The sequence below is a fragment of the Pongo pygmaeus genome, chromosome 17 (assembly GCF_028885625.2).
Source record: "Pongo pygmaeus isolate AG05252 chromosome 17, NHGRI_mPonPyg2-v2.0_pri, whole genome shotgun sequence".
Lineage (NCBI taxonomy): Eukaryota > Metazoa > Chordata > Mammalia > Primates > Hominidae > Pongo > Pongo pygmaeus.
This window is the reverse complement of record NC_072390.2, coordinates 69,095,968-69,111,858: the sequence shown is the minus strand read 5'-3', so window position 1 is coordinate 69,111,858 and position 15,891 is coordinate 69,095,968. Positions and strand designations below refer to the sequence as shown.

Here is a 15,891-nt window from a genome sequence, read left to right as displayed (position 1 = left end):
TTGATATCATAAAGGGACACTGTGAGATACTGGATTGAGAACACGAATGACTCAAACAGTCAGTTCTTTCCACAAGTACAATTACTTGCTTTCAACAAAATTTAGAGGACTTTATGTAGATGTTGACTGATTTTTAAATTTTTTTGATGGTTCACTGTTACATTCTATCGTATAACTCAAAAGGAGTTCAGAGAATTTGAATGACGTGGAAAAAATTTATTCTATCTACTCATTTATGTGAACAACATTTCTCAGTGCTACATCTATGAAAAGGGAAGACTAGGAATAGAATTGATGCTATACCTTGTCCCATTCTAGCAATTAGTAATACACACTTGAGAATATAAAATTATTTAAAAAATTCTTTTCATTAAGCTACATATATATGTATATATACACACACACAATAAATTTCTATATATGTAATTTATGTACTAAAAATTGTAATACTTTATTTTGGTCACATATATACTAATAATTGTAATAAACCAGAAGAAATTTGTTGTTTTATTACTAAGAGCTTTATGGTCACAGAAAGTGAAATAATTTCATGATACATAAATGATCAGTGAAAGATTATCAAGTTTAAAATAGGAAATAAGTTTGGAAATGGAATTATTCAAAGAGCAAAGAGAATGAAAATTTATAACCATTGAAGAGTTTGTTCGTATATAAATAGGTAATGGTGGGTGCATTTAGATTCTGTTAGATGTAACAGTTTATTATTAAAGTATTAGCATTTAAATTACTTCTAGTAAGTAAATCCTTTGCAACTGATTACATTAAAATATGAAATATTCTTGCTGACGTTAAAATGCAGGTGGGGTATATATATTTTCAAATTTCTCATAAGGGGTAGAAATACAAAAATATTTGACAGCCACTGGCTTATGATACATGTTCTTCATCTGCCTCTTTAGTTATTCTCTTGTATCCTTAATCACGTGAGATCATTGGAAGGTTACACAATAATTAGGCCCTTTCAGACTCACCTTTACTGAGTTGTCCTTTAAGTCTTTATGTTCTTGGTTTTCATGGAAAGTCACTGAAAAAAGAAAGAGCATTTGAAATCTGCTTAATATTTGTTGTGAAGTTTAGTGTCTTTATCGATTTTCTTCTAGATTTAATACCTGGACATTTTTTGTTTTCCTCATTACTTGGTATGCATCCTCCTTTCTGACCATGGTATCTGTGTAATTGAATGTTTCTCTCTTTGCCTAGGCCCCTTGAAAATTCAGATCCACATTTGATGCTTGGCTCTAGTATCACTATTGATCTTTTCCAAAGGATATCTGTTTTTTTCCTTGTCCTTGATTTTCTGTTTTTAAAAATTAATTTTTGTGTATTTTGTCCTTTGGGAGTGTACAAAAGATATAGCTCAGCTACTTATTGGAAAGAGAGGAAGTAAAATTTTTAAAAATAAGAAAGATTTATTTTTATGTTCCTCCCTGCAACTAGGGGATAAAATAGATCCTCAAGAAAAATACTTTCAGCCTAATATACACATTATTATAAAATGTATTAAATTTTGATTTGAGGGCTAGTCTGCACATAGTTTTGTCAAAGGTTGGAAACTTAGTTCTGATATTAGAATGTGTTTGCCAGTTTAATTTTGTAACAAAGAATTTCTGCTTCACTTTTTCTTATATTGAAGATATAAGAACATTGCATATACATAAACAGCTTTAATCTTGTCCCATAAAAAAGTGTCTGGCTTTTAACTCCGAAGGTGATGGTAGATTGGTCCTTTAGATTCTAAATTAAACTGTAGAAAAACTCAGACTCACAACTGGGCATAAATTAATAGTGACTCAGGGCAGTCCTCAGGGTAGAGGTAATAGAATTGACTGTTTCTGTGACAGTTTCTGGGAAAACTAGTTAGTCCAGCTTTACAGATGGCTCAGCTTCATGTGATACTGTTTTAGAATAATAAATTAAAGACATTCGTTCTGTCGTCAGAGCTTCTAGGCCAGTTAAAAGGAGAAAAAATACTGAAAACCAAAACAAGATTGAAGAATAATGCAGCACATTTTGAATAATGTCTCATTCTGTGCCAGTAGGGAATGAACTGTCTCATTAGACAATGGAAGTTAGTTGTATATCTTAAATATTTTAGCTAGGCTTTTCTTTTAATTTTTTTTATTGCACAGAAACATAAGTGAATGGAAAAACATCCATCTTACCAGTGTAGCATCAATAGCATCAATAGTTTGACGTGTTCCATGCTTCCTTCCACGCTTCATGGATTCAGGATTCATAGTTTGTAACAGTTTAGAGTAGTTGCCTCCAGTCATCCTTGGTAACAATGAGAATCTCACAGGTTTGAATATGTTTACTCATGCAGACGGTTGCAAATACTTCTGTGTGTCTACTGAAGTAGACACGTGATGCCACCTTTGTTCTAATACCAGCAGAGTATATCATTCTTTATTAAGAACAAAGGCCGGGTGCAGTGGCTCGTGTCTGTGATCCCAGCACTTTGGGAGGCCGAGGCAGGCGGATCACGAGGTCAAGAGATCGAGACCATGCTGGCCAACATGGTGAAACCCTGTCTCTACTAAAAATAAAAAAATTAGCTGGGTGTGGTGGTGCATGCCTGTAGTCCCAGCTACTTGGGAGGCTGAGGCAGGAGAATTGCTTGAACCCAGGAGGCAGAGGTTGCAGTGAGCCAAGATCGGCCACTGCACTCCAGCCTGGCAACAGAGCAAGACTCCGTCTCAAGAACAAAAACATTAAAAGCCAAACAAGGCATCGTTTAGTGATACATACTGATTATACCTAATTAGTGACAAGAAGTTCCCTATAAGCATTTATGTGTGAAGCTGCTTAAGGATTGAATGTTGTCTGCTGTTGTTAACAGGTTGGGTGACTTCACTTAGGGCCTCCAAATGGTCGAGATGTCATAAATCAGAGGTGTTCAAACTTTCTTTGCATCACAGAATGACCAGGAGAGCATTTAAAATGCGTACTCCTGAGCCTCACACTTCGCAGAGTTAGCAACCTAAGTGGTTACTTTGCAGCTTGTCAGCCGAATTTGCACATTTTATATATTTTTTGAAAATTCATAAAGATAAAGCTAAATACCTGAGAAATAATACTGTTAGTCATTTGAGATGAGCATATCTTTTAAAGGTAAGCAGAGACATTGGGGGAAAAAAATGAGATAAAGGAATGACAGGATTGCCCAATACAAACAGGAGGGCTGTGTTGTGTGGAGAGGTGTAGAGGTGAGGACACATTTAATATTGGATCTAAAGAATACTGTAATTGTAATAATTGTCAGATTATTGTGAGGCTTACATTTCTAGGCATGCTAATGTTCTTTAAGTAGAGGTTACAAACTCAGTGCCTACAGGGCCCAGACAGGTAATGCAAATGTGAGTTGTTGAGGAATGTTGCAACAGGAGACCCTGAGGCCACTACTGGACAGCCATTTCTAACCAGTCACAGCCTATTGTTGCCAAACCAAGTCCAGTATTTCTAGATCTTTCAGTTTTTAAGAGAAGCTAGAATTCTGGATTTTATATGAAGACTCTAGATTTTTAGGTGCTGACTTAATTTATTAAAGGCACTAAAAAATGAACACTCATCTTTGGGTTAGGCTTGATCCACCTGTCATCACGTTGCAATCTTTGTTTTAGAGCTGTGTTTCTCCAGGTGTGGTCCCAGGATTAGCAGCATCAATATCACCTGAGACCTTAATAGAAATGCAAATTCCTAGGCCCTATCTCAGACCTGCCGAATGCCCAGTGCCAGGGGTGAGACTCAGTCATCTGTGTTTTAACAAGCCCTCTGGGTGATTCTGATGCATGCTCAGGTTTGAGAACCCTGTTCTGGAGCATGTAAGTTGACATTACAATTTATATGTGGGGGTAGTAGTAAAGATAAAAGTTCATCAAATATCCTGTAAATATCAAAAATATATCAGACGTATTTTGTTTTCAGGTATATGTAACCATCCTTTTTGCCAGAATCTCAGAAAACACAATAATTGTGTTTTCTCCCTTTTCTTTCTTGTTTGTTAAGAGTATTGCAAATGAACTTAATAGCAATTCTGTGCCACATTTTGACCTCACTGGAACACATCTTAGATTTTATTGATTGATTGATTAAAACTAGGTAAATAAGTTATGTGGCTTTACGAAGCCTCAGTGTTAAGTCTCCTTTAAAAGTATTTAATATTCAGTAAGTCCTCACTTAATGTTGTTGATTGATAGGTTCTTGGAAACTGACTTTTAGCCATGTGATGTATAATGAAACATATTTACTCTAGGCTAATTGATATAAACAAAAATTAAGTTCCTGTGGCATATTTCTGGTCACAAAACATCCCAAACTTCTAAATAAAGACCAAAACACTTCTAATGATAAACATTGAAATTAATGTGAGCTCTCCGCACATTTAAGAAAGATTAATATAAACAAGATTATTATTCACCCACTGATTCCAGTTCAGGGTCATGGGTGGCCAGAGCCTCTCCCAGCAACTCAGGGTGCCAGGCGGGACCCCACCCTGGACAGGACCCCATCCCATCACAGGTCGCACTCATGCTCACTCAGGCTGGGACCACGTGGATGCACCACTGAACCTAAAGTGCACTTATCATTGGGACGTGGGAGGAAACAGGAGTACACAGAGAAAACCCAAACAGACCTGGGGAGAACATGCCAACTTCACACAGATGGGCTTAGGCTGGGAATGGATTTTTTTTTCTCATCATTGTTATAACAAAATGACATTGAACAAAACAACATTATTCAAAGACCTACTGTATATTAAAAATAAGGAACACTTATCACATTTTTCTAAATTGAGTTCTGTTTGCTGGAATTAGAACTACCATTTGTACTTATTTATTTTTATATAAAAGAGGTTAATTTGTCTGGTTTTGTGTAAGTCTGGCCTCGTAATTGCTGATCATGTTGTTTATATTTTAATGCCCAAGTATGCCAATATTTTCCTCCATTCTCAGAAATGATTGCTGTCCTGATTGTTATCCTTAAAGTTCTTGGCCAGGTGTGGTGGCTCACACCTGTAATCCCAGCACTTTGGGAGGCTGAGGCCTGCAGATTGCTGGAGTCCAGGAGTTTGAGACCAGTCTGGTAATGTAGGGAGACCCCATCTCTATAAAAAAATACAAAAACTTAGCCTGCTGGTGGCACTGCCTATAGTCCCAGCTACTCGGGAGGCTGAGGTTGGAGGGATTGCTTGAGCCCAGGAGGTCGAGGCTGCCGTGAGCCATGATCATGCCACTGTGCTCCAGTCTGGGCAACAGAGTGAGACCCTGTCCCTAAACAAACAAGCAAAACCCCAAGTTCTTTTTTTGGATAAACCAATCTTAAACATATTTGTTCATTTAAAAGTCATTAGTGCCTTGCTAATCAGATACGAAATCTATGTAGAGAATTTTCTTACACTTAAAAGTATACAAAAAGCGGCCGGGCGCGGTGGCTCACGCCTGTAATCCCAGCACTTTGGGAGGCCGAGGCGGGTGGATCATGAGGTCAGGAGATCGAGACCATCCTGGCTAACACGGTGAAACCCCGTCTCTACTGAAAATACAAAAAATTAGCTGGCTTGGTGGCGGGCGCCTGTAGTCCCAGCTACTCGGGAGGCTGAGGCGGATGGTGTAAGCAGACCCGGGAGGCGGAGCTTGTAGTGAGCCTAGATCGCGCCACTGCACTCCAGCCTGGGCGACAGAGTGAGACTCCGTCTAAAAAACAAAAAAAAGTATACAAAAAGTTTTTCATATATTTTGAGGAAACTTCATACACGTGTCACGTATTAGGTGCTTAAAATGTACCTTAGAGTATTTAAAATGCTGCGATAGACTGAGAAGTTTGGAATAATTTGATTTAAAGTAATAGATATTGAATTAGTAAGAAGTCATCTGATTGTGTTTATATATAATATTTTAAATAAAAATACGTTTATATTCACAGGGTAAACCAGACTTGAATACAACATTGCCAATTAGACAAACAGCATCAATTTTCAAACAACCGGTAACCAAAGTCACAAATCATCCTAGTAATAAAGTGAAATCAGACCCACAACGAATGAATGAACAGCCACGTCAGGTAAGGATCTAATTCGTTCTCCAATCTTATTTTTCAGAAAAATGCTGGTATTTTTACCAGAAATAATTCAAATAAATTCTGGTTAAAATGGAATATATTTGGAAAGAAAATTATTTTATGTCCTAGGCTATTACATGAATGCTGAAGTATGCAAAATTTAGGTAAAATATTTTTAAGAAAAAATTTAAGAAGTTAATTAAGAATGAATCTAATTCATAATATGGACTAAATTTTTATGCTTTTCATGTGGTAATATACATCAGACTTGGTTCTGCTAATCTTAGTTTTTTAAAGATTATCTTTTCAAGGATAATATTTCATAGAAGAATGAAGCATGCAGTTTGTGTTGCTTAGTTTAAAAATATTTTCTATTATTTGGAAGCTAAAACTACTTTTTATTCTGATTTCTTGTTTTGTGAAATCTGTCCCACCCCTTTTGAAAAACAGCATTAGATAAACTTTGTCAATATGGTATATTGTCCTGTGACTTCCATTTTTGTACAAATTCAATTTATTTTTCTCTTTCTTTATTGCTTCAAGCTGTATTCCACCAGAATCTTTTCTTAGAAAAAAAGCATTACCTGAAAGGCCTCCCTGCTGCCTATTAATGCCATATAGCCCGGGGAGGGAGACTGGACAAAATGCTTAAACCTTCCACATAACCTTGCTTATTCACTCCCTAATTGTGGTAAAAAAGCCTAGGTAGTTCATGAATTTTTAGTAGCAATTGGGGTGAGGGAGTGGAGGGAGAAACATCTGTGCGTTTTTTTTTCTCTCCTTTCTCTGCCTCCTCCCACCTGAGTCCACCTAAGAATTAGAAACACTGATTTACCTACGACGGTTATCTTTTGCTCTCATATTCCCCTTTTAGATGTCTCACTCCACCTTTTCATTTGAATTTTGTTTTTCACTAGTCCTTCAAGTGTCTCATCTCCAGACTTCATAAAGGATTGGGCCAAAACTTTCAGACAGTTGCTCTAGAAGAAACTACATAAAGAAATTCAGTTCCCACATCCTCTGTAGTGTTTTTTCCTCTTCAGGTGAGCCAGGAAAACAGAAGATATTTGGAGCCACATTGGATCAGCATCTTGCTATAGATGTCTCAAGATTTGAAGTTCTAAACTTGCTTTACTGTTGGTCCCCAAGAGATTCAACAGGGGCCATGTAAGTGTATCACATCCAACATAAAAGATGCGTACCTGCATGTGCCTTTAGGCTCTTGTCACCACTTAGGTTTTCTTTGGGCCATTCAGCTTTCTGTGTGAGGCTTTTCCCTTCTGTTTTACTACCACACCCAGTGATAGTCACGAAACCACAGGAGGTTGCAGTATATTCATTACAACAGGGAAGGAATTCTGGCATTCTGAACTTTGCCCACCTTGATAAAGCCGTTCCCTGGTTGTATTCTTTCTCAGTTACTGTCTAAAGTCTTGAACATCTTGTCCTTTGACTTTTTGGTGATTTAAAAATCATTTCCCCACAAATATATTTATTAATTGAAAATGTTGAAAGTATGTAATTGGGTAAAACAGATTTGCTTCAAAAATTCTGAAAGATAAAGAAGGTGGAATGTAATCTTTAATTAATAATATCGTTCCACGTTGGAAATTTGAGTTTCCTTATGAGATCAGATAGTATTTAATAGATTTTATCCTCATCTTTTCTTTGCCAAATCATTCTCAATATAGTCTATAAACCCAAATGTTTTATTTAAAGATCAATTGATTAGCAAATTCTGGCCATTTTAACAGTAATTTAATTATTTTCTGCACCTAAATTCAGTCACAGTTTTAAAAACCTCTAGTAATTATTTACTGGGTGTTTACCTGGCTATAGAGATATTGGTAACTTAGAGTTTTAAAGCTGAAATAACCAGAGTAGTTGCTCCTTGTTCTTTGGTATGTTGAATAGTTTTAAGTTTTCCATCTTTTATTATGGTGTATGAGATTATTCTCAAATGAAAGGTATGTGTCCAAAGAGCAAAGTTCTATCTCCTCCATCTCTCCCCAAAAAACTTATGTCATTTCAACCCAGATCTTTTGAGGGTTTAATCTTCCTTTTAGCTTGCATAGACAGGAAGTGTTTATAATTATTTAGCAGGCCACTTCTCCAAAAGCTTTGGCTGTTTTTTACTTTATCCTTATGGTACCTGACAATTTTTGCTGGATGCTTTTGATTGTGCTAAGACATTAGTTGTCTTTCCTCTTTCTTTATCATCAGTGTAAGAATTGAGGTAATATTTGACCACTGTCTCACCAATAGGACTGTGCATTGGGCAGAATATTGGAAAACAGTAAAAAGACAATTTTCATGTTAATGTTTTAAAAATCATGATCTGTTATCCCAAGTATTCCAGTTTAGATTCAGTTTGTTACTAAAGAAAAGATGTTGGTTTTAATTCTATTTTGATGTACATATGGCAGATGACTGCTAATCAGCTATTGTAATTGAGGAGATAGTTGGCAAAATATACATAGGCAAAAATGATTCTTCCAATTTTGCTATCCATTACTTAGATTCATTGAATTCAATTGATAATATAAATTGCCAAATATTCCAATTGGCAAAGTTATTTTTATCAGAGAGTAAATGAATTAGACAATGAGGTTTCTATTTTTGAGGTTCCCGTAGATATAAATGTTTTTATTCTTTATATCACATTCTTTTAATAAGATGTTCAAGATAGTGATATTGTAATTCCTTTTAAAGTGTTGAATTTTGAGGCCTATAACTAGGATTAGGCTCCTGAATATTAACTAGGCTTTACTGTGAGAAGATCTGAAATGTTTAATTTAGACGAGAAGCAATCATTAAAAATAATAATTCTGTCTTTTATAACCAACATCCTGTGCCCAGGTCATTTATATGGCAGCCTAATTTGAATTCTATAAAATATATAAATTATGAATTTTTAATGTATTGACTCCTTGAAAATGCCTTACCTTTAAAAGTGCAAATTAGGGTATGAAAAGAAAAGCATTAAACAGAATTCAGCAGTGATTTCTACTTATAATTAAAATTTTAAGGTAGTGATGGAATTTGTAAAACCTAGTTATAATAGGGTAGTAGCCAGCCATTTTTGTATATAGCATCAGTGTATTTGATGATTGCTTGTCTTTTCTTTAGATTAAAAAGACCCCTGTAGTGGGGAGGAGGGAACTCTGCCAGTTATCAGACTATTATCCCAAACAGTAATCACTGAAATATCCTTATTCAGCTAGATGCATAAAACACATCTCAAGATCTTTTTAGTCTAATCGAGTTGTAATTTTTGCTGGTAACAATGCCTTTCCTAGTTTACCCCCTTCATAATGTGAAGAACTACCATTTCTGTTTCTTATTTCTTTGCTGCTGTCATCTTTGATACTGTCTAGTCTCTTGATTGCTTCTTTTTCTCTTTTAGCCTCAAACCAAAGAAGCTTCATCTTTGAACTATTACTTCTTCCTTTTAATTATTAGATTGTAGAAGGCTAAAAGGCTTTTGTGTTTTTGACAGTCTTTGAATATTAGTTACATTTCTTACAGACTATTCACTTTTTTGTAGGAGTAATTGTTTAACAGTAAAGAAGCAGATTTGAATCTTCTGCTTGATCTTAGATTTTTTTTCCTTTTATTTCATTTTGCCAATTCCCCTTTCAAGGATATGAAACTTTCCTTAACCTACTTCCAGAAGCCAGTCTTTTCTTTTAGAAGGAATGTTTTAAAATGTATTAGAAGAAACTTTCCTGATAAAAGATAAATTTTGTAAATGTGCAGTTTAAAGTCACTGTGTATGAAAAGTGTGTAAAATAGTTCAGCTTTCAGTTGCTAAAACCCAGAGGGTTACTATTTCAGGCATCTAGCAACATTTTCTTGTTTCTAATCTCTAACAGTTATTTCTAGTATAGTCTCATTATAATGTTCTTAATGATTGACAAATAGATAAGCTAAAGCAGAGAGTCTCATGGTGGATATATTCCTTTGCTCTGGACAGAAAAATTGACTGGGCAGAGAAAATAGAGGATGTGTCCTATAACACTTAAAAATATTACTCTGGGTACTGTTGGGAAGATGCCATATACAAAGTGCCAAATGAATAGTAGAGTAGTACAGGCAAGTGCTATAGGTGTTTAAGAAAAGTGAGGTTACTGTTGCTAGGAGGCTTGAGGAAATCTTTAGAACAGGCATGAAACATATGCTGGACATATTTTTAAAATGTAGAAAATATTTTCTAACAATATTTTATAATGTTTCCTTGGGCTAGATTCCCAGAAATATAATTAGTGTGAATATTTACATTTTTGATACATACTAGCAAATTGATTCCAAAGAGTTGTACCAAATTAAAAGACTATCAGTAAGTTAGATACTTTCCAGTTTCAGCTTACCTTCTATCGCAGCAGTCCCCAACCTTTTTGGCATCAGGGACTGGTTTCGTGGAAGACAATTTTTCCATGGACCAGGTGAGGGGGAGGGGTATGGTTTTGGGATGAAACCATTCCACCTCAGATCATTAGGCATTAGATTTTTATAACGAGCATGCAACCTAGTTCCCTCACATGCTCAGAGCACAATGGGGTTCGCACCCCTGTGAGAATTTAATGCTGCCTCTGATTGGACAGGAGGTGGAGCCCAGGCCGAAATGCTTACCTCCTGCTGTGCCGCCCAGCTCCCAACAGGCCCACGGACCACTACCCATCTGTGGCCTGGGGTTGGGGACTCTTTTTCTATAGCTTTGAGTATTATTAGTACTTTTTTTGGGGGCGGGGGAGTAATTCAGTAGTTTAAAAGGGTATTTTATTTTAAATTTATATTTATTTCAATATGTATAAAGTTAAATAGACTGAGGCATTTGTGTTAAATTTTAAAAATGAGAAACATTTAGAGCTTTTTTAACTAGGGAGTAGCTTTTATATTACCCATCTGAACTGAACTTAAAGGTACCTCCTGGTGGCCTAAAGCTAATTCCAACACCTGTACTCCGCAGATACACTTCCTCCTTCCTTCTCAGAGACCCCATCCAATGGAGTATGTCACTTGCCTTTAATCTTCAACCTGTCTCTAAACTGGCTTCTTCCCAAAGCGTTTAAATATATTCAAATCCACCCCATCTTAAAAAAAATTATCCACTTCACTGCTCCCCTTTTAGCGTTTGTTCTCTTTCTTTTCTTGTTAAAGTCAAACTTCTTGGCATTGTGTGTGTTTACTATCTGCTTTACCTCTTACTCAGTATGTTTATATCTCTGAAATAATAGCTTTTGTTCTCACTGAAACTGTTCTTTTCAGGATTGCTGATGTTCCTTGTTAAACTGAATGGACAAGTTTCGGTCTTTAAATTTCTTGCCCTGCTTTAACATTAAACAATATGGCTACCGCTCTTTCTGAAACATTTGCTTTCATTCTTTGACTGTACACTTTCTTGGTTTTCCTCCATACTTTTTTTTCTGAATCCCCTTCTTAGGTTCTTCTTTCTCTATCTGTCTTTTAAAATGTTGAGGTTTCTCAGGGAATACTATGCATTCTTTTTTGTATGTAAACCCTCCATGGGTGATTTTACTCATTCCCATGGCTTCAGTTATCATCCATATGTTAATGATTCCCAAATTTATATCTTCATCCTGAGCTTCAGTCGTTTGTGTCAGTTCTCCTACTAACATTGTTCACTTGGAAGTCTCACCAGCACCTGTAATCTATCGCTTTATCTCTATGAACTCCTTTGTCATCCAATCACATCTGCCTTTTATTAGATGTGCTTTATCTCAGTGAAAGGACCACTGTCCACTTGGCTGCCTAAGCTGGAAACCTGAGCATCATCCTTGATTCTTCCTATCTTTCACCCCAAGCATCTATTTAGCCCCAAGTCCTATTGATCCTACCTCCTGAATGTTTCTTGCTCCATTCTGAGAATAGGTAACTATCATTCATTTCATCTAATCTCTCTGCTTTGTGTGTGTGTGTTTTTTTTTTTTTTTTTTTTGGAGACAGGGTCTTGCTTAGCTACCCAGGCTGGAGTGCAGTGGTGCAATCACGGCTCTTTGCAGCTTCAGCCTCCTGGGCTCAAGTGATGCTCCCACTTCAGCCTCCTGAGTAGCCGGGACCACAGGTGCACATCACCATGCCTGGCTAATTTTGTGTTTTTCATAGAGATGGGATTTCACTATGTTGCCCACGGTGGTCTTGAACTCCTGGGTGCAAGTGCTTCCTGTTTTGTTCCCTTACTTCACTCTTCATATTGCAGCCAGTTGTTCCTCTGGCGTGATGGTCTGATAGTGGTAATAGTGTTATACTGCTGAAAACCCTGCAGTGATTTCTGGTAGCTTTTAGGGTAAATTCAGAACACTTTAACATGACTGCCAAGCCCTTCTGCTTACCTCTCTGGCCTCACCTTCTTCTCTTGTTCTACATTCAAATCATATGGAACATTTTTCAGGTTTTTGCATATGCTATTCATCCCCTACCCCTGACCCTTACATACCTTGATCAGATTTCATGCTGTTTCCTTTCCCTCCTTCAGCGGCTGTTTCTTACTCATCCCTCAAGTGACATCAAGAAATTAGATGTCACTTCTGTTCAGAAAACCCCTGATTTACCAAGTTTGGATTTAAAGACCTTCCTTAGTGTTTCTTCTTTCTTCTTTTCTGATCACAACTGTATTAGGTTATTCATTGCTTTATCCACAATTTCTCTATTATGTAAGTGCTTAATATGTAAATTTGTTGAATTAGTGAATTAAATTATTCATTCATTCAAAAATTATTTATTGAGCCTTAACCTTGTACTTTTCTAAACAATGGGATACTGCAGTGAACAAGACAAAGTCCCTGCTGTCATGGAACTTTCCGTCTACTGTGAGGATAGGAAGTGAGTCAGACAAATACATGTATAGATAATGTATCATGTTGTGTTAAGTGCAATAAAAAAACACCAGAAGAGTGAGAGAGCATGTGGTCTTCAAAAGCAGAGAAATATGGAGGGAACATTCTAGACAGAAGTCTGTCAATTGTGTGTAGTATGAGGACTGACAGGGTTAGGAGATCACTGAAGGAACTCTTACAGGAAGTTAGGGCATAAGCAATAAGGTGTGTTTTATGCTGGTCATAAAATAACTGATGGCCGGGCAGAGTGGCTCACGCCTGTAATCCCAGCACTTTGGGTGGCCGAGGCGGGTGGATCATGCGGTCAGGAGTTCAAGACCAGCCTGGCCAAGATGTGAAACCCTGTCTCTACTAAAAATACAAAAACAATTAGCTGGGTGTAGTGGCAGGCGCCTGTAATCCCAGCTACTTGGGAGGCTGAGGCAGAGAATTGCCTGAACCTGGGAGGTGGAGGTTGTAGTGAGCCGAGATCGCACCACTGCACTCCAGCCTGGGCGAGAGAGCAAGAATCTGTCTAAAAAAAAGAATAAAATAAATAATTGACAAAATTTATTGACTTACCAGCTCTGTCTATATGAAGAATCTTAGAATAAAGTGGGAGAATGGTATATTTGACAGAAATATGGACATAATAAAGGGTAGCTCAATATTTTTTAAAAATAATAAAATATGAATTTGAGTGGTAGAAAATTTATACTCGTAAAGTAATTGTTGCATGTTGAGCTAGTAAAAGATGATGGGCTAGAGCCCAAGAGAGTCTGGAGATATGGTCAGTCTTTATGGAGGGAAGAATTGCAATTGAGACATTACATGTGAATTTTTAAAAATTAAGGAATGAGGCTAGATGCAGTGGCTCAACATCTGTAATCCCAGCACTTTGGGAAGCTGAGGCAGGCACATTTCTTGAGGCCAGGAGTTCGAAACAACCTGGCCAACATGGTGAAAACCCGTCTATACTAAAAATGCCAAAAATTAGCCGAGCATGGTGGCGCATGCCTGTAGTCCCAGCTTGGGAGGCTGAGGCATGAGAATTGCTTGAACCCAGGAGGCAGTGGTTGCAGTGAGCTGAGATCAGGCCACTGTACTCCAGAATGAGACCCTGTCTCAAAAAAAAAAAAAGAAAAAATTAAGGAATGCATAGGCTGTTGGTTCATAGTTACCAATAATTGTGTATTTTTCTAGTTCATTTTAAAAACATGACAACTGTCATGTGGGAGGATCTGTGAACTTTTTTGATTTCTCTAAGTAACATAGGAATACAGATGAAAAAATTGAATAGTGTTTTTAAAAACTACTTCTCAAAACAGTAGTTTACTACTCTAGTTAATTCTTCTAGTCTCTACCAGAAACATTTACTCTTAATTCTTATCATATCTCTTTATAATTATCTTCATATTTCTAATTAATATACTTATTAGGCTATGTCTTTGTTAATTTTAGCCATTATTTCTTTACTTTCCCCAAGGATAGGTGACTACATAGTTCTCTCTCTCTGCCGTCATGCTCCCAACCTAGATGTATCACAATTTTAGGTAAATAGGTTAAATAGTCAGGGTTTACATTATTATGAATGAAAATTTTTCTGGGTAGGGTAAGTAATGCCCTGCCACTCCTTTCTGTCATAATTCTTTGTTGTTTTTAATCTTAATAACTCTATGTTAGGTTTTCTAATATAATTACAGTTAACCTTTTCTGATTTTAAAATTTCTGCCACATGCTCATCAATAATATTTTCTCTATGCTGCTAGGATATAAATCTGTGGGGAGAATTAATATTTTTATAATATTAAGTGTTACAGTCCACGAATCTTAGGTATTCCTCCAGTAAGCTTTTATAGTTTTCAGTCTAGTGATCTTATATATCTTTAATTGATTCTTAGATATTTGATGTTACTGTAAATGGTGTCATTTATAAAATTTTTATTTTCTAATTATCTTTTGCTAATATTAGAAATGAATTGATTTTGTGTATTGACTCTGGATTCAGTTATCCTTCTAAATTATTAAGTCATCTATGATTCTTTTGGACTTTACATGTGAATAAACATGTCATCTGTCAATGAGAGTTTTTCTTTCCTTTCTTTCCTTCTTTCTTTCTTTTTCTTTCTTTCCTTCTTTCTTTCTTAACAATCTTTAAACCTTTGATTTTTTGTCCTTGTTTTATTTTATTAGTTAGAACTTCCAATACAATCTTGAATAGAATTGACGATAACAGATATTCTAGTCTCATTCGTGATGTCAGGGAACATTTTTAATGTTTCTCCATTAAATGTGATACTTGCTCTAGGCTTTTTTGTAAATATTCTTTGTCAGATTAAGGAAATTTGCTTCTATTTCTATTTTACTGAGAACATTTCTTATGAATGGATATTAAATTCTATCAATTATTTTCCTCTACCTAGTTAAGTGATCAAATAATGTTTATTTATTCTGTTAATAAAGTGTATCATATTGATTGGTTTATGTGATTAATTTCACTGTTTGATGTTTTTGAATGTTAAACAGATCTAGAATTCCTGGAGTAAGCCCAGTGTGGTTGTAATGTATTATCATTTTTATCACTGTTTAGAGTTGCTGTTATTAGGTTTAGGATGTTTTGCACTTATATTCATGATTGAAATTGACTTGTACTTTTCTTTTCTTGTAATTTTCTTCTCAAGCTTTAGTATCAAGGTTTTCTGGCTTTGTAAAATGAGCTTGGAGGTGATCCTTCTTATATTCTCTGGAAGAGTTTCTATAAAATTGGCATTTTTAAAAAACAAAAAGATTTCTTTTTGGAATAATTAATTGGGAGGTCATCTCAGCCTGTTTTTTTAATGGAAAAGTTTTAACTTACAGATTCATTTTTTTTCTTTGTTTTTGAGACAGGGTCTCGCTCTGTCGCTCAGGCTGGAGTGTAATAGTGTGATCACAGCTCACTGCAGCCTTGCCCTCCTGGGCTCAAGTGAGCCTCACA

The 15,891-nt window shown here is 36.1% G+C and overlaps 1 protein-coding gene across 1 annotated transcript in view; it reads left to right on the top strand.

Moving 5' to 3' along the window:
- The window catches only part of MBD2 (methyl-CpG binding domain protein 2), a 69,780-nt gene that overhangs the window by 29,605 nt on the left and 24,284 nt on the right, over positions 1-15,891 (top strand). Inside the window, exon 3 of the mRNA XM_054460623.2 lies at positions 5,944-6,081. Coding sequence (XP_054316598.1) covers positions 5,944-6,081 — 138 coding nt within the window. The remainder of the gene's footprint in view (positions 1-5,943; positions 6,082-15,891) is intronic.